Source organism: Herpailurus yagouaroundi, unplaced genomic scaffold (genome assembly GCF_014898765.1).
Source record: "Herpailurus yagouaroundi ecotype Mexico unplaced genomic scaffold, PumYag 140, whole genome shotgun sequence".
Taxonomy (NCBI): domain Eukaryota; kingdom Metazoa; phylum Chordata; class Mammalia; order Carnivora; family Felidae; genus Herpailurus; species Herpailurus yagouaroundi.
The window spans coordinates 31,936,430-31,963,729 of NW_024412395.1; the positions used below are offsets into that span (position 1 = coordinate 31,936,430).

Here is a 27,300-nt window from a genome sequence, read left to right on the forward strand (position 1 = left end):
GGGTGATTCCTCCAATCTCTTCACACTCTCTCCCAGACTTTATTTCCGAATCATTTTCTCACAGATCTCCCTTTCAATTCTCACTTATCTAGAATAGATAATATTTTTAGTGCCATTTCAACAGATGGGACAAAAAAAAATCATTCAGAGAAGATGAATACATTTTCAATAGTCACAGAACTCTTTAGCAGCAGAACAGGAATGAAAAATGTAGGTCCTAAGCCCAAGGCTCCAGCTACAATGCAATTTATTTTCAGGTTTATGTATTCATTCATTTGTCCTTGCCATTATCATGATCATGAAGGACATGGATTGATTGATCATTGAGAAAATATCTGTCGAGCATGTAAATAATACATGATCCCCACAGCATAGATACAGGAGCCAGACATACACTCAAGACATTTAGCAGAAAGAAGTGTGAAAAGGAAAGAACTAGAGAACAGTACCAGGCAACAGTAGGAATGTCATTACAAGGCAGGAAGTGCCCAGGTGCCAAAGCAGAGAACCCTGTGGGCTAGAGCTGTTCAGAAAGGTTTTTAAAATTCAATTCCTTGTTTTTTTCAGTGTTATGTATTTTTAATGTTTTTATAAATGTTTATTTATTTTGAGAGAGAGAGAGAACACAGGGGCATGGGGTGGGGGAGGAGCAGAGAGAGAGAGAGAGAGAGAGAGAGAGAGAGAAAATCCCAAGCAGGCTCCAAGCTGTCAGTGCAGAGTCTGATGTGGGGCTCATGAACCATGAAATCATGACCTGAGCCAAAATCAAGAGTCGGATGTTTAACCAAGTGAGCCACCCAGATGCCCCTCAAGGTTACATATTTTTACAAATTGAGATACCATTGACACATAACATTGTATTTCAGATGTACACAGAATGATTTGATATATGTATATATTGTGAAATGATCACTACCATAAGTTTAGTTAATGTCTGTCCCCATACATAGTGACAGATTTTTTTCTTGTGACGAGAGCTTTACTCTCAGCAACTTTCAAATATGCAATAGAGTCTTGTTAACCATCAGACCATGTGTACATTACATCCGTAGGACTTATTTATCTTATAACTGAAAATTTGTACCTTGTGACCTTCCTTTCCTCCAATTTCCCCGCCCCCACCCTCCAGCAACCACCAAACTGTTTGCCGTGTCTGAGTTCATTTTGTTTGTTTGTTTGTTTAGATTCCACATATAAGTGAGATCATACAGTACCTATCACTCTCTATCTGACTTATTTCACTTAGCATAATGCCATCAAAGTCCATTCATGTTGCAAATGGCAATATTTTCTTTTTTATGACTGACTAATATTCCCTCAGTTGTGTGTGTGTGTGTGTGTGTGTGTGTGTGTGTGTGTATACACATACATATATATCTTCTTTATCCATTCACCTGTTGATGGACAAATTGGGTTGTTTCCATTTATTGTCTATTATAAATAATGCTGCAATGAACATAGGAGTACATATATCTTTTTAAAACCGTGATGTAATTTCCTTTGGGTAAATACCCAGAAGTGGGATTGCTGGATCATATGGTATTTCTATTTTTAATTTTTTTGAAGAACTGCCATACTCTTTTCCATAGTAGCTGAACCAATTTACATTCCTATCAACAGTGCACAAGGGTTTCTATCTTTTAAAAATTATGGCAAAATATACCACAATAACAGAATTTATTTTATATTTTATAGCATAAAATTCGCAGTCTTAATAATTTTTAATGTTTATTTATTTTTGAGAGACAGAGTATGAACAGAGAGAGAGGGAGACACAGAATCTGAAACAGGTTCCGGGCTCTGAGCTGTCCACACAGAGCCCAGACGTAGGGCTTGAACTCAAGAACTATGAGATCATGACCTGAGTCAACGTTGGATGCTTAACTGACTGAGCCACCCAGGCGTCCCACAGTCTTAACCATTTTAAAGTATACAGTCAGTGGTATTAAATACATTCACATCATTATGCAGTCATCACCACCATCAATCTCCAGAACATTTTTTTACATTCCCAAACTAAAACCCCATACTCATTCAATAATAACTCCCCATTCTCCCCTCCCTCAAGTCCCTGGCAGCTGCCTTTCCACTTTCTCTGTGAATCTGAATACTCTAAGTACCTCATATAGCTGGCATGGTATAGTATTTGCCTTCTTGTGACTGGCTTCTTTCACTTAACATAATGTCCTTAAGATTCATACATGTTGTAGCATATGCTGGAATTTATTTTTAAGGCTAAATAATACCCTATTGTATGGATATGCCACATTTTGTTTGCCCATTCATCCACAGGTGTATGCTTGGGTTGCTTCCACATTTTAGCTATTGAAAATAATGCTGCCATGAGCATGGGTATTGGAATATGAGTCCCTGATTTCAATTCTTTGGAGGATATATGCAGAGGTGGAGTTGCTGGGTTGTATGTTAGTCTATTACTAATTTTTTGAGGAGCCGTCAGACTGTGTTTCATAATATTTGCACCATTTTATGTTCCCACCAGCGGTGCACAAGGGGTTCAACCTCACACCTCTTCGACACTGATTTTGTTTTTGTTTTTGTTGTTTTATAATAGCCTTTCTAGTGGATGTGAAGGGGTAGCTCATTGTGGTGTTGATTTGCATTTCTGTAATGATGGGTGAGGTTGAACATCTTTTCATGGGCTAATTGGCCATTTGTGTCTCTTTGGAGAAATTTCTATTCAAGTCCTTTGACCATTTTAAAATCAGATTTTCTTTTATTGTTGATTTGTAGGAGTTCTTTGTATATTCTGGATATCCTTAATCAGTATATGATTTGCAAATACTTTCTTCAATTCTATGAATTGCCTTTTTACTCACTATCCTTTGATGCATAAAAGTTTATTGTTTTGATGTTGTTCACTTTATCTATTTTCTCCTTTGTTTTCTGTGCTTGGGTGTCTCTTTAATTTTTTTAAACCCAGGCCAATTATAAACTTTTCCTAGGGCTTGTTAATCCTTTTTTTAAAAATTTTTTAACATTTATTTATTATTGAGAGACAGAGCGTGAGCATGGGAGGGGCAGAGAGAGAGGGTGACACAGAATCTGAAGCAGGCTCCAGCTTCTGAGCTGTCAGCACAGAGCCCGATGCAGGAGCTGAACTCACAAACAGCAAGATCATGACCTGAGCTGAAGTCAGATGCCTTACCAACTGAGCCACCCAGGCGCCCCAAGGATTTTTTGATCTTACCTAGTCCATCTCCTTTTCCCCACCCCCATCTCCTTGATTAAACCTTCTTAGCCACCACTGAGCGGTCCACCCAGGGTACTCTGACTTGTTTCTAAGTTTCCTGTGGATTATGACTTATTTTGTGACTTCCCCTCAAGTTGCAGTGGGCAGGGGTGGGGGGAGGTCTTTATTAATCCTCTCGAAAAGAGCTCATTTAATAAACCTAAATTTATATTTATAGTGACAACAAATGTGATTCACTTAGTTAATAGTTCATGAATAGATAGATGAATGGATGCATGAAGAGTGAACCCGTGGACACACAGGTCTCTCCACCCCAGATTATCCATGTGCTGACCTTCTCAGACGTTCTCAGTGTGTGTGAGATTCTGGTAATTTTCTAGTGGGCTCAGGGAAACCCGGGATTGGACTGACCTCTCCAGTATATTGTGAAGTTGACCACTAAAGATAATGGATGTCTGAGCCAGAGCCTAAGAATACTAATGTGAAAACAGATGAGAATGTGGCACTTTGGCCTTTTTAAACCTACTTTCACTGCATCTGAGTATGATAGGAAAAAAATAGGATAAAATAGGGAGATTAGGAACTGATGGTCCCTGGGATGGGAAAGACATATTTTGGAACAATGCTGGGAATGTCTGACCATAGCAAATCCCCTCAGGCAACTCCCCCTCAGGTTTCCTTCAGGAATTTGACAAAAGGCCTGACTAAAAATAAGTAGACCATAAAACCTATGACCCACAAGGAACTGGCCACCCCTCATACAATGGAAACTAGTCAATCAGGAATGGACAACCCAGCACCTAGAGTTATCCAGCCAATAAGGATAAAACCTGAGAAGGAACAAGGGGGAAGGGAAGGGGTGGGGTGACCAGAACCTTATAAAACAAGGACCCTTGCTTATTGTCAGCAGGCATTCACTTTCCAATGTCCCCTCTCTGTGAAGAGAGCTCTCCTACTATTCTTTCTTTCTAATCTTATATTTTAATAAACTTTTGTCTGCTGCTCATTTTGTGTCCACCTCTTCATTCTTTGAAGTGACAAGACAACGAATCCTGGGTATTGTGGTAAAAAAAAAAAAAAAAATCCTACAACATGAGGACAGGAAATCAAATTGGTACTGCTCATAATGGCTTATAAAAATTTATTTTTGTAGGTCTGTCTTCTCAGCTAGGTGGAAAAACTGTATTCCCAGGTGAACTTGCATTTAAGCAACAGATGTATTCCTTAATTTAACTAAGTAATACATCTGTCTTACCACCATTTGCTTAGCAAACAACAACAACAAACATTCAAGGGTTTATACTATGTGTCAGGCACCATACTAGGCTCTTTGAAAGCTTTATTTCTGGGGCGCCTGGGTGGCGCAGTCGGTTAAGCGTCCGACTTCAGCCAGGTCACGATCTCGTGGTCTGGGAGTTCGAGCCCCGCGTCAGGCTCTGGGCTGATGGCTCAGAGCCTGGAGCCTGTTTCTGATTCTGTGTCTCCCTCTCTCTCTGCCCCTCCCCCGTTCATGCTCTGTCTCTCTCTGTCCCAAAAATAAATAAACGTTGAAAAAAAAATTTTTTTTAAATAAAAAATAAAAGCTTTATTTCTTAAAATTCGCTCAAAAACTTTATGAGATGATTCGCTATTCCAATGATAGAGTTAAAATTGAGTCTTAAGGGAATTGAATACCTTGCCATGGGTACCTCCCACATGTAGTAAGTGGCAGGGCTGGGATTTTTACTCAGGTAGAACTTCCTTCTAGGTTGGATTTCTTATTCAGCATGCTGCCTACTATGCACTAGATGCTAGAGACATAAAGATGAGGCAGCTATCATTGCCCATGAGAGTGTAGTGATAGAGATGTGAATAGTAGGTTGTGAGGACAACAGGAAGGACCACCTGCCCTTTGTGGGTGTTTAGGAAGTCAGGAAAGGCTTTCTAAGGAGGGAGGATTGAGTTGAGTCAAAGAGGAAAAGGTAGCACTGGAAAGGGGGAGTGGACATCTAATTGTTTTGCCAGCCCAGCATCATGTTCTTTTTCTGGGAATGACATCCCTCTTGTTTTGGGAACCTTCCCATCATGATATTCCTCAAAGATCTTACAAAGTTCCTGACTCTGATTGAGTGGTCTAGGGGTAGATACCTAAGCTCAAGCCAATCATAGACTTTCCCTAGTTTTTTTCAAACCAAAACTCTGAACAAACATCTATCCTTATCTAATGGTAGAAATTGAAGAATGAAACCCAGAGACTCTTGGCAGCTGGGTCTCCAGACATTGGGGGGATGATCTGGAGTGAGAAAGAATGAGGGCAATACAAAGAGGAATCAGGGACCACAGTTAGAGAGTTAGAGTCTTGGTAGCCTGCCTATTTCCTGGCTCCATTGTTTAATCATTTTTTTCTAAATAAGCAAGATAATCTGGATTCTTCTTATAAATTCTCCTATTGCCATGGTGACTTCATTTGGGTTTCTCTTACTTTTTACTGTAAGAGCCTTAATACACTTACTTAGTAATAGGCATGAATGGATGACTCTTAGCAAATGACTTAAAGTATCAGAAGCAAGCACAGCAAGAGGTGAATGGAGGAAGCCACAAATAGTTTGGTATTTGTCAGTGTGTAAACATCAAGATGAGAAGTGGTAAGAGATAAGGCTAATAAGTCGGCAGAAATCTGATCATGGGGTTCTGAGCGTATTTTGCAAGGGACTTCAGAACTTGATCCTGTATATATTCTGTTCATGCTACGGGTTCTAAGTAGGCATTAGGCAGAGGTTCTGGAAACTACACTACAATTAGTAGTAATTAAGAGAGATTCTTCACCTGGGAGTCACAGGCACGTTTTGGTTGTTCCCAAACCCAATGACATAGCGTGAAAAATCTGTGGGTGTGTGCAGGTTTTTTTTGTTTTTGTTTTTGTTATGGAAAGTGTCCCCAACTTTCATCAGATATGAAAGCAGCCCCTGACCCAAAATATGTTGTGAACTCGTATGTGCAGGCATTTTGGGGAAAAACGGCTTCAAATATTCAGGCAAATCTCATTTCCCCCTTGATTTCCCAACAACTCTTACAAAACCGTTCAGCACAGAGAAAATGCTCCATAACGTTTTGGTTGGACATTGTCATAAGGGATTCTCCTTGGAGATCATGAACAGATGTAAAGAGATGATATAGACCTGGTTTATCTAGAGATCTTAACTGGCAATACTGGATACGACCTCTCTACCCTGTTCTTGACCTGGGCAGCCAGACCAGACCTACAGGCTTTTGGAAGTGGCACCTGGGGTACCACCGCTGTCCCCCAAAGCCAACCCAACTGCAAGTAAGTATCCTTGTCCTTCCACCGAGAGGAGGAGCGACTACAAGTCCCAGGATGCCCCGCTCTCGGAGCCGGGGCGAGGGCGGGGCGGATCTCCGCAGTGACGTCACCGTCCCGGGGCGAGCCGGGGGTGGGCGGGGCCAAGGGGCGGGCCGGGGAGGCGGCCGAGCGCGTTGGTGCTGATGCAGGATGGCTGGGCGCGCAGGAGCCCGGGAGGTCTGAGCCGGGCGAGGCTCGCTCCCTGCGCATCGCCTCGTCCGCCGGCCGCGTGGTCGCGGGCAGGTGGGCCCGGGGAGCAGCGCCGGGCCAGGGCAAGGCCAGGGAAGGCAGGTCTGCAGCCGGCGGGGCGGGAGGCTGGCTGATAGAAACCTACCCGGTTTCGGAACGGCCGGAGGCGCCCAGCCCGCCGAGTTCGCCATGACCTGCTGAGAAGCTTCGTTGGAGGCTGCAGGAGGCGGCCTCGCTGCAGGCGGTGCGGTTCGCGGCCTCCTCCCTCGTCTTACTGAGCCCCGGCCCCCCACCCATCCCCGCGCCCCCTCCCTGCAGCCAGCCGAGATGGCGGATCCAGCCGAATGCAGCATCAAAGTGATGTGCCGGTTCCGGCCCCTCAACGAAGCGGAGATTCTCCGAGGGGACAAATTCATCCCAAAATTTAAAGGCGATGAGACCGTGGTGATTGGGGTAAGTGTCCGGGACGTGTGGGTTCCCCGGCTGCTTCGCGCCGCAGCTGGGCGCCCGAACGCCCTAGACGGCAGAGGTGTTCGGCCACCCCTTCGGACATCCCCGCAGGGCTGCCCTCTCGTGTGGACTTGAAGAGAAACCCCCTCCCCTACGCCCTACAGTTCGCTCCCGGTCTGGTGGAGGGGCCACTGGGGGCAGCGGGCGGGCCCAGGTGTCGAGAGTGGAGGTGGGGGGCGAGGAAGGGTTCGGCGCCGCCATTGTTCGCGGGGTGGGGGCCCTCGTGGGCCTATTGTTCCCCGCCCTGGCCACGCCGCGTGGGTAGGGTGTTTCGGTTACCCTCAAGCGGGGTGCCCAGGCTCCCCTTAAAGTATGATCTCTGCACTCCATATATGGTTCCAGGCATCAGTTCGATTTATCAAACACTACCTGTTCTTCTCACGACCTTAGCAAAAGCAAAAGAAAAAAAGGTACTGGAAAAATCCTAGCCTTGGTTCGGAGCTCCCACGCGGTGTAGACGCGGCTCCCCGCGGCGTTTCACCTTGCTCTGCGTGCAGAAGGCTGGGGGTGTGGGGAACACTGGTGGCCTTGGTGTTCCCGGGAGGCCTGGTGTGTCTTCTGCTTCCTCTCAACCCAAGCTACCCTGGACGTGGTCCCCGGCACTGACCCCTCCCCAATGAGGCGACCCCCCACCTGGTGTCCGCAGACCCTCAGATGTGCTTCGCGCTGGGTGGAGAGTAGGCTGTGTGTCCACATCTGTGGGACTAGGGGGCCCAGAGCACATCCATATAGCCCCTGTCTGCCAAGAGTAGAAGTTACTTTGTGTGGCTGGGTCCCCCCTCCCCCCCCCCCCCCCCCCTTCGCTTGATCTCCCGTCCTACCTTTCCTTTCCTCCTCCCTTCCCTTCCCCCCACTTGGCTCCCTTTCTGCAGCCGGGACTGCTGGTGGGGGCAGGGAATACCATTGGGTTTTAGTTCTTAAAGCGGTATGTCAAATGAAATAAACCAGCCTTTCCCCCGCCCTTTCACCCCCCGTTGTCCCCAGCGTGTGTAGCTGACGGTGCCCTCTTTGTATGCGAGCCGCGTGGGGAGGGACCGAGTTAATGGGAGCCTCCCGGTCCCCGCTGACATATTCCTGGCAGCCCGCTCGAGGCTGCTGATGCAGCCTTCCCGTCCCCGGCATTGATTAAGTGATGTCATCCAGATTACTGAGCATGCTCCGGCTAACCCCCTCCCTCCGATTCCCCCCAGTGGCTGGTGTATTTAGGTCAAGTGATTGACAGGTGACAGTTTCTGGAGGGTCTCTGCCAGCGTCCGCCAAGCCTTTCTCAAGCACCAGAGGCTGACGTTTGCCGGCCAAGTGGCCCCCAGCATCTTCACCAAGGTTGTGCCGCAGTCCCTGAGAAGGGCCCGAGGGACTAGCAGGTGCTAGCCGGATTGGTAGGCGGTAAGGCGGTAGGCGGGTGCTCTCCCTGAAAGGGTAACTGAGGCAATGCTCTGGCCTTTGCCCAGGGGCTTCATCTTGTCCCTCCCTTAGGAAGGCAGCTCCCTTTGACGACCTCTTCTCCCCTTCCCATTTTTACAGTCATCAGGAAACCATGACCTCCAAATGGCATGCGTTTATTCTAGGAGCTGACCTATCAGGGCAGGAAAGGGGGCTTTTCTCTTTGCTTAGTGTTAAATTGAAGAGAAGACTTATGCTACAATTATTGATGAAGAGGGGAATTCTATACTTAATGGCAGGATAGGTGATAGTGACGTATCTGCTGCCAGTACATGGGGCAGATAGTAGCTTGTTTGGGTTACATCTCTCAGCTGGGATCAGCCTACAGTCAGATTTGCTATTTCCTGAGCCAGGCTGTAGTTTAGATAGAGTCGGAGTTACTGGGGACATCTCGTCCCTGCCCCTTACCTTGTAACAATTTTTTAACAAATAATTATGCAGCACTAGAACATGTTCTGGTGACCCTTTTTTTTTTTTCCAGAGGTTTTAAAGAAAAGCCTGAAGAAGTTGTTATTTTTGCTTTTCCTCTACCTCTCCGGCTCCTCCTTCTCTTTCTCAGTCTTGTAAGAGTGATCTGTGTGCAAGGTGGAGATCCTAAGAACCATGTTTATTTCACATCTAAGTATACATGTGATTAACTAAATACATTAAAACAAAGTCACTCTATGAGTAATTTAAACTAACAGTTGTGGGTGTGAATACACATGTAACTCTTCGACTGTAAAGGGAAATTTTTGATTATCTTACTATAATACTTTTTAATACAGCGGTTTTGAATTTTCTTCAGGATAAGTTTGGTTCTTTTTTTAATAGAAAAAAGCATTCATATAGTAAAGTGTTATCATAAGGGTACAGCTTAGCGAGCTTTTATAAAGTAATCACTCCCCTGTAACCATTTCTCAGACTAAGAAACACATTTTCAGGACCCCAGAGGTCCCATTAGTGTCGTTCCCGGTTATTAACTCCCTCTGCCTCAGGGTAACCACTATTCTGACTTCTGCCATAGATTAGCTTTGCTCGTTGTTGTTGTTGTTGTTGTTGTTGTTGTTGTTGTTGTTGTTGTTAATAAACTTTATATACGTAAAACCATAGAGTATGTTTGCTTTTGTGTGTGGCTTCTTGCAGTCAACATTATGCTTGTCAAATTCCTCCATGGGGTGGTGTGTAGCAGCAGTTTTCTCCTGCTCATTGTTCTGTCGTGTCCCGTTGTATGAATACACCACGGCTTATTCATCCATTAACTGTCAGTAGATATTTGGATAGTTTCCACTTTGGGGTTAATATGGACATAGCTGCTATGAACATTCTTTTGCACTTTTGGTGAGAGTGCATCCAAAACAGAAGACTGCTAGACATTGAAGGGGGACTAGGGTTGGCATGTGCCAGGACGCTTCCTATTCCTGATTAATAATGTGTAACTAATGGAAATGACCTTTCTAGCAGCCTGTAACCCGTTTTGTATACTGAGCAGAATGGCTCCCGAGCCAATTCAGTTGCAACCAGCCCATATGGTTCAGTTGCAGGTGGAGACTGCCTTGGGTGGGCATCTCTTTCTTGCTTGTAGAGGTGTAGATTGTGAGGATGACCAAAGAAGGCCAGAACCGTCCAGCAATGTCAGTCATCTTCACTCCCAGCAGAGCCGTGTAAAGAATGAATTTCTGTGGAGTCAGCTGTTAGTCTAAATTCAGAATCCCAGAAATTCTTTTGTTTTTGAAACTAAGGTCAATTTTTTTTTTTCTTTAAAGTTCTGTTCGGGGTCCCTGTGTGGCTCAGTCGGTTAAGTGTCCAACTCTTGATCTCAGCTCAGTTCTTGATCTAAAGGTCATGAGTTCAGGCCCTGTGTTGGGCTCCATGCTGGATGTGGAGCTGACATAAAATTACAATAAAATGGGACTCCTGGGTAGCTCAGCCGGTTAAGCCTTGGACTCTTGATTTTGGTTCAGGTCTTGATCTCACAGTTCATAAGATTGAGCCCCATGTCGGGCTCTGTGCTGACAGTGTGGAGCCTGCTTGGGATTCTCTCTCTCTCTCCCCGTCTCTCTGCTCCTCCCCTACTTGCATGCTCTCTTTGTCTCAAAATAAATAAATAAACTTTAAAAAAATAAAATAAGGCAGGAGCAGGTGAAGAGAGAAGAGCCAGCGTGGTGTGGATTCAAGAAGAGGTGGAGGAAATTTGGAGCAACAGAAGAGAAAAGCTTTAGGGCAGAGTGAGAAATACCTTAGGTGAATAGGTAAAATACCTTAAAAAAATAAGGTAACACCTTAAATATATAGGTAACATTAGGTAAAATACCTTAAATAGGTAAAATACCTTAAAAAAAGGTTCTATTCAATTTTTATGGAGATGTATGCTAAAAGGGAGATTTTGCAGGTATAGTTTCTAGATTTTTCTTTTTAAGAAAATGTCCTGCCTTAGAGGAAGTATCTCCACCATCCTTGCATTTTTTTCAGCTCCTGTGTAAAGCTTTCTTTTTCTGAGCAGCCCAGCCACAGTCCTCCCCACTTTGAACCCCTGAAGCATTATTTTGCACAAGATCTTGTGACTTCTTTGTCTTGGATTATTACTAGTTTTATCATATACGTAATGACATTGTAAGCTATGGGCAGAGATAAAGACCATCTATGTTTCGCTTCTTTGTATTTCCCAGGGCCTTGCCCATAGAAAGCACTTAAGTATTTATTGATCTCTTTTGTTGAATCTAGAAATCTTTACTTTGGTATATTTAACTTGTTTTGTGGGCCCTTAATTGGCCTAGGGAGTAGTTAAAAAAACAGTTTCTTTTTTTTTTTTAATATATGAAATTTATTGTCAAATTGGTTTCCATACAACACCCAGTGCTCATCCCAAAAGTTGCCCTCCTCAATACCCATCACCCACCCTCCTCTCCCTCCCACCCCCCATCAACCCTCAGTTTGTTCTCAGTAAAAAAACAGTTTCAAAGAGAAGTGCTATTCCTTTGAGCAGACCTGGTAAGACAGCATATACTATACTTAAATGCCTTAAGAAAATTGGGAAAGTACTACTCTCAGCTTTGTTAAATAGTAGGAAAGCTGTTGACACTGGCAGTGAGATGGAAGTAGAGGGTGGCGATGACCTAGTGATTACAAAAGGGACTCCACATAAATTAATTCTTCAGAGAAAAGTATTGGATTTATAGCATTTCTCGAAGTACTCCTCCATTAGCTGCTGAAAATCCTGGTGAGTCAGCCACTACTTATGGCTCTGACTATTGGTTTTGATGTATCTGTATTGATGGAAACTCTGTTTTGGAGAGTTCCCAGTAAGTTCTTTGAAATGGATGTTGACACTTCAGTTTGCTCACTTGGGACTTTCCTCTTATTCAAAGTCCTAGGAAAGCATTAAGTTCTGACCTCTCTGAGAGCCAAGGCAAAACATCAGCCGTGACCACTGAGCTGGTCAGTGGTATGGAAAGTGGCCTCAGCCTGCAGGATCTCAGATTAGTTCTGGACAGTAGATGGGCGAGAAAGGAAGGACCAGGACAGAGACCAAATTCCAAGTTGGAGTTATCATTGTGGACGTTAAGGACTCAAAAAGTAAAGAAATATGGCTAGAATTTTTTTTTTTTTTTGTCCATAGTAATGGTCTTTAAAAACATGAACATTAAGATTTTTTCATTTTAACTTTTTTAAATGTTTATTTATTTTTGAGAGAGAGAGACAGAGTGTGGGGGGGGGCAGGGGAAGGGGGCACAGAGAGAGAGAGAGAGAGGGAGCAGAATCCCAAGCAGGCTTCAGGCTCTGAGCTGTTAGCACAGAGCCTAACACAGGGCTCCAACTCACAAACTGCAAGATCATGACCTGAGCCAAAGTTGATGCTTAACCAACTGAGACACCCAGGTGCCCCTAAAATTGTTTCATGTTTAACTTATACACAGTAGTTCTATGGGAGGGACTTTGACAATATAGAGTTGTGTAGCAATGCCGTATTAGTTTTCTTTTGCTGCTGTAACAAATGATCACAAGTTTAAGGGTATAAAACTATGCAAGTTCATTATCACAAAGTTTCCATAGGTCAGGAGTCCATCAGATCAGCTGGTTTCTCTGTTTAGGGTCTCATAAGGTCAAGACCAAACTATTGGCAGGGCCATGTTCTTTTCCAGTTCTTTTCCATTTATTTGCTCATTCAGATTGGTGGCAGAATCCTTATGGTTGGTAGGAGTAAGGGCTGTCAGTCCTGGCTCTTCTCAGCTTCTAGAGGCCACTCTCAGGCTCTAGTCACGGGCTCCTCTTCTCTATCTTAAAAACCAGCAATAAGTCCGTCTCGTGGTTCTCATCCTCTCCTGCAACTTCCATGGCATGTCTTTCTCACTGACCCTTCTTCATCCCTCTCCCACTTGAGGGGTCCATCTGATTGTAGTGAGCCCACCCAGATAATCTGGGATAATCTCCCTATTTTATTTTATTTTTTATTTTTTTATTTTTTTAACATTTATTCGTTATTAAGAGACAGAGATAGAGTGCTGAGTGAGGGAGGGACAGAGAGAAGAAGGAGACACAGAATCTGAAGCAGGCTCCAGGCTCTGAGCTGTCAGCACAGAGCCCGACGCAGGGCTTGAACTCACAGACCGTGAGATCATGACCTGAGCTGAAGTCAGACGCTTAACCAACTGAGCCACCCAGGTGTCCCTAATCTCCCTATTTTAAGGTCAGCTGATTAGCAACCTTAATTGTATCTGCAAAGTCCCTTTTACCCTGTAACATTCACATATTCACAGATTTCCAGGAATTAGCGTGTGAACATCTTTTGAGGCCATCACTCTGCCTACCACACACTGCCATACTCACGACACAAAACAGTTTTGTTTACCACTCCCTACCCCCCCAGAAGCCCTCATGCCACCCCTCTGTACCATTCCTCTGTAGTCAAACCTTCTCCCCTCTCTTAACCCCTGGCAACCACTTCTTCTTCCTCTCTATAATTTTGCCTTTTCCAGACTGTCATAAAAATGGAATCACATATTAAGGATCTTTTTGAACCTGTGTCTTTTACTTAAGAACTCTTGGAGATTTATTTTGTTGTTGCATGTATCAATAGTGTATTTCTTTTTAGTGCTTAGAGGTAGTCTACTAGATGGATAAAACAAGGTCTGTTTATCCATTCACCCAGTGAACGACTTGTGGGTTGTTTCCAGTGCGGAATGATGATGAATAAAGCTGCTATAAACCTTTGCGTTTATGTTTTTGTGTGAGGGCAAATTTTTATTTCTCTTGGGTAAATACCGAGATGATATCAGTTTTGGGATTGCTAGATCATATTGTGACTATATGTTTAACTCTAAGAAACTGCCAAACTTTTTCAAAGTGGTTGTATCATTTTGTATTCCTTCCCAACAGCAGTCATATTTGAAGGCACGATTATAAAGGGTTTGTTCAGTCACTTCGTTTAAGTGAGCACTAATAGTGTTTAATAATGTCGAGAATTATCAGCCCTTCACTCTTCTGTGCCCTAAATTCAGAGATGTTTACATCACTTGAAAATGAATCAGTGGTTTCCAGTAAACATACCCCCTGAAACGCTGGAAGGAGTGGACACAAGGAAGTAGCTGTCATCTAGTAGGCCGCTTGCTGTTCCCGGCACGCATGCAGTTGGCACCACCTAAGGGAATGGGGTTGGTGGGGGTAGGAGGGAGAGTCAGACAGAGCTGAGTGTGGATTCCCTGGCTCGCTGTGGGGCTTTTTCCCCAAGTTGTTTAACTTTTCTGCATCTCAGTTTGATCATATTTGAAATGGAGATATAATTACTTATCTCACAGGGCTGTTAGAATGAAATGAAATGAAGGGGTCAAAACGGCATCTAGTAGAGAGACAATGCTCAATCAGTGCTAATTATCCCCCATGTTTCCTATCTGCCTGTAATTTTTCTCATTTTCAGAATTAGCTTTGCCTCCTAAAATTACTGCCTTTAACCCTATGTCCTGAAAACTCTTCCTGTAGGCCTATTTCTTAGGCGTTTGTTCTTATGCATTCTTGCTTGGAATAGCCTCTCTTTTCATCTTATTTGTGAAATTCCTAACCATCCATGAAGGCAGAGCTCACAGTCTTTATTTATAGACCATATCCGCTGACCTTTTTATTTGCAATGATCATATATAGGAGAGAGGGAGAGGGTGTGTTTGTTTCATGGGTCTTTGCCTCCTTCACAGTGCTTGTCTAGTTGCTTTGTAAGTGTATCTTGATTGAGGCTTCTTTCTTTCCTTGCTCCCTGCACAGAACCAAGTCTCCATCAATGCCAGTTTCTGCATTTCCTTAAATAACTTGGGTGTCATTGGGGATTTCCCTCTGCCTCCACCTGTGTGTGTCTGGCCCAACTCCCCTATTTAATGACAGTGTTTTCCATTTTTGGCTTTTCTCCCCCATTCAAAATAGGAAACCTCCCCCACCTTTGAGTTCCCTTGAGTCCCTGCCTCAGCTTTCTCACCTGTGTCTACTTATTAAACAAGCAAATACAAAACTGCCTACTCCCTAATGGTTTCACTTGAGTTAAAAAAAAATACCCCCTCGACAGATCCAATTTCACCTTATTTCTCTTGGATTTTTTATAAGGTCCTATTTTTGTGGCTGAAAAAGCTCCTCCCTTAACCCGTTTGCTGCATGTCAACCAAGTTCCTCTCAGTAGGAATTGACTTGTTTCATTTGCTGTTATTTGTTTTGTTGATATTGCAGAGAACGTGGGAGAATATGGAGTGTTAGATTCCTCACAGTACTCCCCAGATGTGGGTATGAGTCACACAGCCCAGGACCAGCTCCCAGCTCTGCACCTTCTTAGCTGGTATGGACTTGGACAGACTGCTAAACCTTACTAAGTTGCAGTCTCCTGGCCTGTAATAGGGCTAATATAACTCTCCACCTTGTAGGGTTATTGTGATGGTCACAAGAGCGAATGCACATCCAGTGCCGAGCACAGTGCCTGGCATATAGCAGGCATTCAGAAAATGTCCGCTTTGTAAGACCCACCAGTGGTTATTTCTGTGTCTTCTTGTCAGACTGACTAATCTTGGGAGAGCCCAGACCCTTCATCACAGGTTCTCTGGTGCCTTCAGGTTGTGTTAAAGAAAAAATTATTCTGACACTTGTAAAAATAGTTAAGATTATTGTGATAGGTATCAGTACTGTTGCCATAGGCGAGAGAAATCGGGCTCAACTCCAAGTAGAACAGGTTGTGGGGGTGGGTGGGTAGGTGGATGGACAGTTACCAAGAGGAGACATCAAGGGTAGGGGGAGATTCTTGCTAAAATGACCTAACAGGATTCTTGCGGAAGGCAGGCCAGATATCAAGGAATCAAGATCTAGATTATGCAGTATCAGGGGTGATGAGATATTGATATTGGGTGGCGGGGGTGGGATTCTCTCTAAACTGCCTTAGTAGGATTCTTGCTAACACTGGACTCTGCAAGTTTAAAGTCAGGCGTGGTTGAGAAGACGGCTCAGGGGAGCCTGACTACAGTGGTCATCTGGAAGCTGGATGATTCAGTGGGGCATTTGAGACCTTCTGTATTCTGGGCCTGCCTACCTTCCTGACCTCACCCCCTCACCCCGTGTTCCATCTGTGCTTCCATTCCCCCAAATGATGAGGTGGCTAAGTCTCCCCCTCCTTACCCCAGCTGCTCACATCCCACATGCCTGGGGTGACTGTTCTCAAATTGTAGCTAAATGGCAAGCATCCATTCGCTTTTAGAATCTCATCCAGTAGTGCCTCCCCTGAAACTTTTCCGACTAGTCCCTCTCCCCTTCCACCCTGCCAGATTAGACACTTCCTCCTATGCACCCCATATCCATGGACAACTGCCAGCTGACCTCCCCCAGTTACCGTGTTTCATTTATTTGGGTGTATGCGTCCTTTCTTCCAAGTAGACTGAAAACCGTTTGAGAGCAGGAAATGTGTGCCATTTATTAACATCTCTAAGGCCTGGAACAGTGCCTGGAACAGAGTAGATGCTCAGTACCAGATATCTTTTGAAGGAAATAAAAGAATGCTGACCGTCCTAAGCTGTTAGATGGTAGACCCTGGAGTTATTTGCTTGGATTTTTACCTTGACCTTTCTCCAGCTCTGGTAACTTGTTTTTCCTACTTAGGACATCCTCATGGTTTTACTGTTACTGTCTTAAATGCAATAGCTTCTTCAGGGCTTCTGGTATATTCCATGCTTATTAAAAAAAATTCAGACCATGCAGAAAAGCATGAAGAAGGTGGTAAAAAGCACTTTTACTTTTACAAACCAGAAAATACTTTTGTAAAAAAAATTTTTTTACATTTATTTATTTTTGAGAGACAGAGAGAGAGCATAAGTGGGGGAGGGGCAGAGAGAGAGAGAGAGACACAGAATCTGAAGCAGGCTCCAGGCTCTGAGTGATCAGCACAGAGCCTGATGTGGGGCTCGAACTCACGACCGTGAGATCACAACCTGAGCTGAAGTCAGACACTCAACCGACTGAGCCACCCAGACTTTTAGAAAATACTATTGTTAACATTTCCTTGTATATCCCAGCTCTTTTCCATTCTATAAAACAACCATACTTTGTTCTAAAACACAGATAGGGTTTTTTTTAAATCTGTTTTGAAACCCACTGTTTTGCTTAACGGTATATTCAGATAGTAGCATTTGTAAAGGTTGCATATAATTGCATTACATATCAATCAATACTTTAACCATTTCCTAGTGTTAGACATTTGGGTTTTTCTGCTTGTTTTTCGTTCTGTTATAGACAAAAGTGTGATAAACATTGGTGCACACATCTTTTTGTGCACTTGCCAGATTGTTGTTTTAGAATACATCCCTAGAATTGGGACTGGTGGGTAACAGGGTATAGATGACTTTAAGGCAGCCATAGTTTTTGAGAGAGAGCAATTCAGAGATGGTAAGTTGTCCTGTTTTATACTCTCATCTCTCTGTCTACCAGATGGAATCGCTGCCAGTTTGTCTCATAAGGCATCCTTCATACCTGAGCTAAATTAAATTCTTACCAAGAGTATGTGTTCTGTCATGCACTGTTAACCCGTAGATCCAGAACACAGCAATGCCTTCAGACTTTTAATGTAAACCATATGATTTTGTAGGCTGTCTCCTGTCAGTTTCAATATCCTAAAGGATGTTGTTTCTTGGAGGTGATCAAAAGCTAAATTTCTCTCTTGAGGCAGCGAAAGATAGAGGCCAAGTTTGTAGTCTTCAAGAAAAATAGGGTGGATGCTTTTCTTCTTGGTGCTAACATTGAATGGCCTGTGATATCTGCTGGGCAGTTGTAAGTTGAGAAGGGATAAAATAACCCTCTCAAAAAAACCCTAGAAAGAGCTTAGCGCCTTGCCCTCTGATTATTAGGTACTCTTTTAAGTAACTTATTATATAAGATTCCAACGTACACCAAAGTAGAAAGAATAACAAAATGTACCCCCAGGAAGCTGTCAACCAGTTTTAACCATCATCAACAAATGGCCAGATTTATTTTTTCTATACTCCCCTAACCATTCCTCCCCAAATCACCTGAGTGTTTTAAAGTGAAATCTCCCATCATTTTATCCTTAACATATCAGTTCTCTTTTAAAACCTCAATGACATCATCACAACTAAAATATGAGCAATTCCTTAATGTCAAGTACCCATATTTCCCCCTATTGCTTCATAAATTTATTCTACAGCTGGTTTGCTCAAATCAGACTACTAGGTGCTATTGATTACAAGTGAGGAGAAAAAGAAATGCTCATACGTATCGACCTTGAAACAAGAAGGGAGGCTTTTGCTGTGGAGTCCTGTGGGACAGAAGAAACACAGGGCAGTCAGGCTAATCAAGATTTCCAGCCCATGTCCCTTAACAATGGTCACGTCCCACTTAGCCTTTCTAATAAACCAGTGCCAGCATTGCGGTGTCATCCAGAAAAGCTGTTTAAAGAGATTTCCGCGTTATAGTTTTTCCCTGCTGCTTTCCCCCTGGCTTTAGTTGGCTTGTGTAAACACCAGGAAAGCAGGCAGATGTATCACTCACTTGTCTTGCAAGCTCAATACCGCCCTTATCAGATTGGTGCCAAGTACATTCACAGCAATACTTTTAGGTATTTCTAGGTGTAGCAGTATTTATTACCTTTTTAGTCAGTGAATACTGGAAAAGAAATCCAACAGAGCTGAAGGGAAAAAATATACATGTGAGAACAGAATTCACTGCAACATACTACTTTAAGGAAAAAGGCTTGTAGTTGTCTTTTTATGTTTCTTATGCCTTTTCTCACTAAAAAGAAAAAAAGGGGCGCTTGGGTGGCTCAGTCAGTTAAGGGCTGACTTTGGCTCAGGTCGCGATCTCACAGTTTGTGGGTTCAAGTCTTGCATTGGGCTCTGTGCTGATACCTTAGAGCCTGGAGCCTGCTTCAGATTCTGTGTCTCCTCTCTCTGCCCCTCCCCCAATCACGCTCTGTCTCTCTCTCTCTCTCTCTCTCTCTCTCTTTCTCAAAAATAAAATAAACAAAAAGAAAAAGAAAAAAAAATCTCTGAAGGGAGATGGATAAACAGTGCAAATTAAAAAAAAAAAAATCCCAGTAATTTATGCTTTAACTTCCTAGGCTGCAGTGTATGGTCATAAGAGCTGCCCATCAATAATATTATTTTAGAAGATCTTTAATTTACTTAAAGGTCTTGGCTACACAATTCTGGACTGACAGTCCCTTCCTTTCCTGTGCTCTGTCACAGAGCGATCTCTCCCATTTCCAGGTCTTGTTTTGCCTCATGAGGAAACGAAGAGAGGTCTGCTTCAATTCTTTGAGGAGGTTATATCATAGATTTTTTTCTGAACCACCTGTCTGGCACCTCACTCCTCAGAGATTATTGATCTTCATCTGGGAACCTGGTTAAATAATAACTCTAAGTGACATCAGAAACTTTGGATAGTCTTGGGAGAAGGGACTTCTGCTTCTCTTTCATAGCCACCTCCTGCCTCATAGAGAGGACCAAATTCCGGTCTGACTGGGCAGTGTCCAGACCTGTCAGTCCTGGTCACTGGTGGGCAGGATCCCATGAGAGGCAATCAATTCCTTCCTGTATCTGGCCTTGGTGGTAAGCTGACCTCTGCAGATATGGATTCCTGGGCTGGCTCCTAGGAGCTGTTTTTCTGTCTCCTGTCTGCATGCTGCTGAGTGGGTAAATTAGGCTAGCTCCACAGATTCAGGCCCAGGTGGGCTGGTCTCAAGGTCCAGAAGAGACTGGGCTGTGGGATGGGGGCGTGGTGAGGTAAGGAAAGTAGAAAGACCATGTGAGCCTCCACACTTGGCTAGGTTCAGGATTGGGATGTGGGTATCGATGCCCTAGCCACGTGCTGTCTGGTTACTTGAGCAAACTCACCCACCCAGTGGGTGGGAGGAGCTGTCAGGGGAGGCTTCTGGCTTTTTTGGTCCCTTGTACTAATGCCATTATATAGCATCAGAGCCTCCTAACTACTAATAGTTTATTTATATAATATTTGTGAAAAACAGACTTTAGAAGGGAAGTGTTTAGCTCTTCGGTAATAATTACTGAACAACACAACCTACTAATTATTTGTTCAAACAAGTGGGAAAGAAACACCCAAAGTACTGTATCCTAGAGTAACAGCACTTGCTTGCTCATTTGCTTGTTGAATATTTCTTTTTTTTTTTTTTTTTAATTTTTTTTTTTTCAACGTTTATTTATTTGTGGGACAGAGAGAGACAGAGCATGAACGGGGGAGGGGCCGAGAGAGAGGGAGACACAGAATCGGAAACAGGCTCCAGGCTCTGAGCCATCAGCCCAGAGCCCGATGCGGGGCTCGAACTCACGGACCGCAAGATCGTGACCTGGCTGAAGTCGGACGCTTAACCGACTGCGCCACCCAGGCGCCCCGAATATTTCTTAATAAATACGACTCTTGATAAAAATCGGTTTGAGGATCTGTTTTTAAACTGTATTTTCTGGTCTAGACATTTATCCAAAAGAGCTTGTAAAGGGGAAAATATACATGTATTTAATATTTCTTTAGTGCTATTAAAAAGCAAATATAAAGAGGTAATATATACACTCATGGAAAACTTGAAATTAAGTGAGTTCTTTATTACTATGAATGTTTACTTTTTAAAGAGCGAAGGTAAAGTTTTGGACCTCACTGTGATTCTCTGCTGTCCAGTATGGAAGCCACTCGCGTCACACAGCTATCCGGCACTTGGAGTGTGGCTGGTTCAAGTTGGGGCGTGCAGTAGTTGTAACATGTACATGGGCTTTTGAAGACTTAGGACAAAAAAAACGGAAATGTAAACTATCTCAATTTTGTGTAGTCATTACATTTTGAAATGATAAAAATGATTTTCCCCGTTTTACTTTTACTTTTTCTTTTTAAGTTTATTTATTTTGAGGGAGAGAGAGAGAGAGCGCTTATGCCCACACACAAGTAGGGGAGAGGCAGAGAGAGAAGGAAAGAGAGACTCCGAAGCAGGCACCATGCTGTCTGTGCAGAGCCCAACATGAGGCTCAAACTCACAAATGCCTGACCTTTGACCCGAGCCAAAATCAAGAGTCAGATGCATAACCCACTGAGCCACCCAGGCGACCCATTTTTACTTTTTAAAATGCCACTACTAGGAAATTTAAGGTTACACGTGTGGCTTGCATTCATCGTTGCCATTGCATTTCTGTTGGACAGCGTCGCACAAATCCTTTCTGTGCTGCCGACACACTGTTTTTGCATTTATTAATTTTAATTCCACTTTGATGTATTGAGGGTTTATTGTGTGATAAGTAAGACAAGATCTCTGCTGTCAATGACCATATATATAATCCAAGAAAAGAAGGCAAGTAAAAAAAAAGAAAAGAAAAGAAAAGAAGAAAGAAAAGAAGAGAAAATTAGCCTGCTGGGAGTGTCCAAAGAGAAGAGGAAACAAAGCCTTGCTGGAGTTAAAGAGAAAGCACGTCCAGTTGTGTTCAGGGACACCTTGCAGAGGGACATCATTACCTTGACGCTGTGGCAGGATCTGTCTACACTGCACATGTAAAATTTGCTTCTTTATCTTAAGTTATTTTGCTGTTCTGCATAGCTGCTTTACATATTTCTGTCTTGAATAGTGTCGGGAAAAGCCCCGGGGCGGGATGTGTGCTGTAGCCCGGTCCCTCTCTCTGCTGTCACTCCCTACTCCCCCCCCCCGAGGGCCGGTACATTGAGTGTTGCCGCCCGGCCGGCGTCACGTAATTCAGTCCTGGCCATTAACGGCAGCGGGCTGGGATGCGCTTGCAGTGGGTGACATTGGGAACACCCACGGGGGGACACGCCGCGTCGTCTTTGAAGAAGGTCGCGGTGCTCCGCTGCTGCCCAGCTGCCACCGCAGTGTCCTGGAGACCGGGCCCCAGGGCCGCCTCACTGCTGGGCTCGGCCTCCCTGGAAGGTGGTTTTTAACTTCCACCCAGGTGATTCGCAAATCTGCCACTTACCTTCTGTCTGCATTCTGTTGCTAATGCTAGGAATGACGAGACCTCTGGTCCTGGAAACGCATTTCCCTTTAGCACGGGCGCCAGCTAATGAGGTCCCTCCACCCCGTGAACAAAAGCGTGCATTAGGAGGCCCGCTGGTGGGAGGAGGCGCTGTTGTGGGAAACCCGGGAAGCGCCTTCCTGGTCGCTAGCAGGTTCCTCTTTGTCCTGGTGTGTACGTGTGTGTGTGTGTGTGTGTGTGTGTGTGTGTGTGTGTGTGTGGTCGCCTTGCAGGTGAAGGCCACACAGCTCTTTGAAGCGGGAGTTGGTTCTGTGCTGGGAAATCTCTTTCCCACCCCTCCGGTGCTCCTGTTGGTCAGGGTTGACACAGAATTGATTTTTCCTCCTTTGCAAAGGCAAAATCGCCATGATGTTAACGTGCAAGCCCAACAACACAAAACCAGCCGTAACCTCACCACCCTACATTGTCCATTTTAATTTTCATATCCTTTTTCCTTTCATTGACACTTAGCATTTTAAAAAAATGTACTTCCAACCCTGGATATGCATTTATGCTTTTTTTTCCCCCTTAAAAAAATTTTTTTTAACATTTATTTATTTTTGAGACAATGTGAGAGACAGAGTACAAGCAGCAGAGGGGCAGACAGAGGGAGACACAGAATCTGAAGCGGGCTCCAGGCTCTGAGCTGTCAGCCCAGAGCCCGATGGGGGCTCAAACTCACAAACCGTGAGATCATGACCTGAGCTGAAGTCGGATGCTCAGCGACTGAGCCACACAGGCACTCCATTTTTCCCCCCTTTTACTTAAGTTTACTCCGTTAACGATTTTCCATGTTTTGTAATATATTCGTGGTTGTAATTTTCAGTGACGATTTAAGTGTCCATTGGGGCTGATAGATCACAGTTTGCTAACCCCTCTGGTTTCGCATTCAGACCTCCAGCGTCCCCTTAGTCTGGGTGATGGTTTAGTGAACATCCCTGCTGTTTTCTTTTGTTGAGTTTTTTCTAGAGGTTGCATTCTAATGCAAGGAATACTTTACTTGATCTTATTAAATATTATCCTGTTGCTTTCTGTAGAGACCAATCCCTACAGCCTCCAGGAATATATGAGTGTCCTATTTGGCAGTGAATTCATTTTTGAAGTGAAGTATAGGTAACTTAAGCCATATTTAACACAACGTTTTTCTGATGGTTTGGAAGTTTCCTGGAAGACTTTGCCATCATGGGTGAGAACTGTTTAGTGAGCAATATTGCATGTGTCAAAGGCGCCTCAGTGTATAACGGTAGCCTCGTGTCTGTTGGTCTTGCCTGTTTTGAGGGAGGAGAGGTCAGAAGACAATCCTGTAAAATGGCTTAATTCTAGCAGAATTTCTTCAGCACTAAATTTCCTTCCAGAAGATGTAACTTATTTGGAAAGTGAGTAAGGGAGGTTGGAGAGAAGGTGCCTTTCAACTTGGATTTTGAGGAGGACTATATTTAAAGAAAATTTCTCAATGTTTTTAAAGTTAAGAATAGCCCCTTTTTTATTTTCTATTCTCCCTGGCCCACCCTTTCCCAAACACAACCTTAGGCAACAGTGTGTTCAGTATAAATATCAGGTAATAGAGGATCTTGATTAGCAGAACTACAGACAATGTATGTATTACTGTTCTTCTCACAGACGTTTATGCACCCATTAGATTAAGAGTAATTATCTTCTTAGACCAATGAAGTTATACTCTTCCCCAATCGCAAACTATTGTAATTCTGAGTGGTGACAGCATATAGCAAAATCTGCTACACTTAACAAACACTTATGTAAACGCTTTACTGAATGTTCATTCATTTACTTTAACCCTCAGTGCTATCCTGTGAGGTAACCACAATTATCACAAGTCCTCTCTGCATTCCACAGATGAGGAATCTAGAGCACAGAGAAGTTAAGTTACTTGCTCGAGTTACTTGCTCAAGAGGTAAGTTACACTTGCTCACACAAGTGTAAGTAAGTTGTGGACCTAGGATTCAGACCAGGGCAGCGTGGTCCTAGAGTCTTTGCTTTTAACCATTTGTTATGTCACATCTACATTTTGGTTCCTAACAGGAGTTGGAAATGTCCAGATGCACTGCATTTCCTAAATTGCAGTTTCGCTAGGACACAAGTTCTTTGATAAAAGTGTTTGTTGCCAGTTAAATGCAGGAAGTGTTGCTCATATTCTCTGCATCTTGGAGACAACCCCACCTCTCTCGTCAACAGTCCTGCAGTAAATAAGCACACTTGGCTCTGTTTACTTGGTGTTTACCATTAGCAACCCACTGGGCTGAAGTTTAATTTGGGGAACTGCTATAGAGAAGGTAGCTGTATCCTGGGCTGTACTTGAAAGTGGAGGGTTTTTTTCCCTCTCTGTTGCTTGCCCTTACATTGGTATCAGATTTTGTATGAAGGTCAGAATCAGCTCTGCTCTTGCTATAATTTCCAGCAGAGAGGCTGTCTAGGGTGTTCCATAGATCACAGTGCCAGTGCTCTCAGGGTGTGGTGCATTTGCTGAGAAATCTTGTAGGCTAGACTCCTGAATTTTTTTTTTTTTTAATGCTTATTTATTTTCTGAGGTGGGGGAGGGGCAAAGAGAGAGGGAGACAGAACTTGAAGCAGGCTACAAGTTCCATGCAGTCAGCACAGAGCCCGATGCAGGGCTTGAACCCACGAACTGTGAGATTGTGACCTGAGTCAAAGTCAGACGCTCAACCGTCTGAGCCATCCAGGTGCCCCATAGACTCCTGAATGTTTTGATGTACTCTTAGTTTACATGGATCTATCCACAGACAAAAGGATTATCATGCCTTTTTTTTTTTTTTTAAGTTTACTTATTTATTTTGAGAGGGGGAGAGAGAGAAAGAGAGTGCAAGTTGGGAAAGGCAGAGAGGGAGAGAGAGAATCCTAGCCAGGCTCCGTGTTGTCAGTGTGGAGCCCAACTCAGGGCTCCATCTCACAAACCGTGAGATCATGACCTGAGCCAAAATCAAGAATCGGACACTTAATTGACAGAGCCACCCAGGCTTCCCTAATGCTTTTTTTTTTTTTTTTTAATAAAAATGTTTTCACGCTGCTCTTCTGTGTCTTAAAAGTATAGAGATTTATGTCTCCTTCTTGGATTTCTAAGTCCATATATACATTCAAGCATATTAGTAAACTGTCTTCTAAAAATTTGTGAGTAGGTTTTATTTTAAAAAGTTTTTGAAAGTTTATTTTGAGAGAGACAGACACAGTATGAGTGGGGGAAGGGCAGAGAGAGAGGGAGAGAGAGAATCCCAAGTAGGCTCCGTGCTGCCAGTGCAGAGCCAGATGTGGGGCTTGAATTCATGAAACCATGGGATCGTGACCTGAGTCGAAACTAACAATCAGGTGCTTAACCGACTGAGCCACCTAGGTGCCCCTTATCATCTTTAAAGAATGAGAGTTCTGTTTCCTTCTTTCTACAACAAATACTTTTCACTCCTTTTTTCTTGTCTCACTGCATTAGATAGGGCCTCCAGGACAATCTAAAATAAAAACAATGACAGCAGGACTCCTTGTCATATTCTTGATCTTAAGGTGATGTTTGATGTAGATTTTTAATAGATATCCATTATTAAGGTAAGGAAGTACCATCTATCCCTGGTTTGTTTTCTTTTGCTTTTCTCATGAGTAGTTCTTGAAGACTTTCATTGCTTCTTGCTTGGATCGTAATAGTCTTGGGAAACAATTCCCTGCTTGCTCTACATTCCCTCTAGTCCCTTGAACACTGTAGCTAACGTCTTCTTTCTGAAGTACTACTCAGAATATGTCAACTTTCTGCTCAGAAACATTTTAAGACGCTCCTTTACTTACTAAAATAAATTTGAACTCCTCACCTTGCTTCCTGTGATTCAGCAAATGCTCTACAATATGTTTCCTTCAGAAATTGAGAAATTGATTGAGAAATCAAACCTAACTGTACACCATATTTCAACCTCAGTCTGCAATTTCACTCTTCGGTGCCTTTGTACATGAGGTTCCCATCTCTTAGAGTGCCATTCCCATCTGTCTGTGTCTCTTGAAATTCTTTTTCTCTCTGCAGGCTCGCTGGAGGCATTTCCTTGTTTATTTAGTCCCTCCCTTCTTGGAATTACCCCATTCGGAGTACTGGGTTTTGTTCAATTTTTTCAATCTTTTTTTTTTTTTTTTTTAAGAGAGAGAGCACAAGTGGGGAAGAGGGGCAGAGGGAAAGAGAGAGAGAAAGAGACAGAGACAGAGAGAGAGAGAGAGAGAGAGAGAGAGAGAGAGAAGCTTAAGCAGGCTCCACTCTCAGCATGGAGTCCAACTTGGAGCTTGATCCTATGACCCTGGAATCAACCTGAGCTGAAATAGAGTCAGGCGCTCAACTGACTGAGTCACCTAGGTGCCCCTATTTTCCTTCTTTTTAAAAAAATATAGCTTTAGGGGATCCTGGGTGGCTTGGTTGGTTAAGCCTCAGACTCTTAATTTCAGCTCAGGTCTTGGTCTCAGAGTCTTGAGTTCAAGCCTCACTTTGGGCTCAATGCTGGGTGTGAAGCCCAGTTAAAAAATAAATAAATAAAAATAAAAAATATAACTTTATGAAGGTATATTGATATCCATTGTTTGATTTATTTTCATATTCTCAGCATGTGAGTCCTAATGGGTACACAATACATGATGGAATGAATGAATAAATGACTAACTAAAAGAGTATTTCTTCTGGTACTTATTGTCTCATTTTTATGATTATATTTGGTCTGATTTTTGCTCCCTCCCTTTCCCCATAAGTCCCACCTGACCACTAAAGGAGCTGCCTACATTTTTCTTTTGAGAAATTCATCATAATTGGGCCAAACTATATATAGGTATTCCTTAGGGAGCACATTCTATTTATCCCACCCTCAACCAACTCACTGTCTAGTAAGAGAGACAGATAGACGCCGACACGTACACACACACACACACACACACACACACACACACACAATGGCAATACAACTGATAAGTGATTGACTAGTACTCAAAGTTTATTGAGAAATAAACACCTTTAAGGTTGGGGCAGATTTTGCAAAGTAGTTCCATTTCCCAAAGAATAAAAATTTTTTTGTTGGATATCCAAGTTCTGTTTTCTTCTATTCAGCTTTTCAGATGACAGAGCCAAAAATGAAAGAAATTAGAAATACATT

General features: G+C 43.4%; 1 protein-coding gene across 1 annotated transcript in view; it reads left to right on the top strand.

The window, feature by feature from the left end:
- The first annotated feature begins 6,676 nt into the window (after nucleotides 1-6,676).
- The window catches only part of KIF5C (kinesin family member 5C), a 164,652-nt gene continuing 144,028 nt past the window's right edge, over nucleotides 6,677-27,300 (top strand). The window contains exon 1 of the mRNA XM_040475008.1: nucleotides 6,677-7,193. Within this exon, the coding sequence (XP_040330942.1) occupies nucleotides 7,068-7,193 (126 nt within the window). The 5' untranslated portion in view covers nucleotides 6,677-7,067. The remainder of the gene's footprint in view (nucleotides 7,194-27,300) is intronic.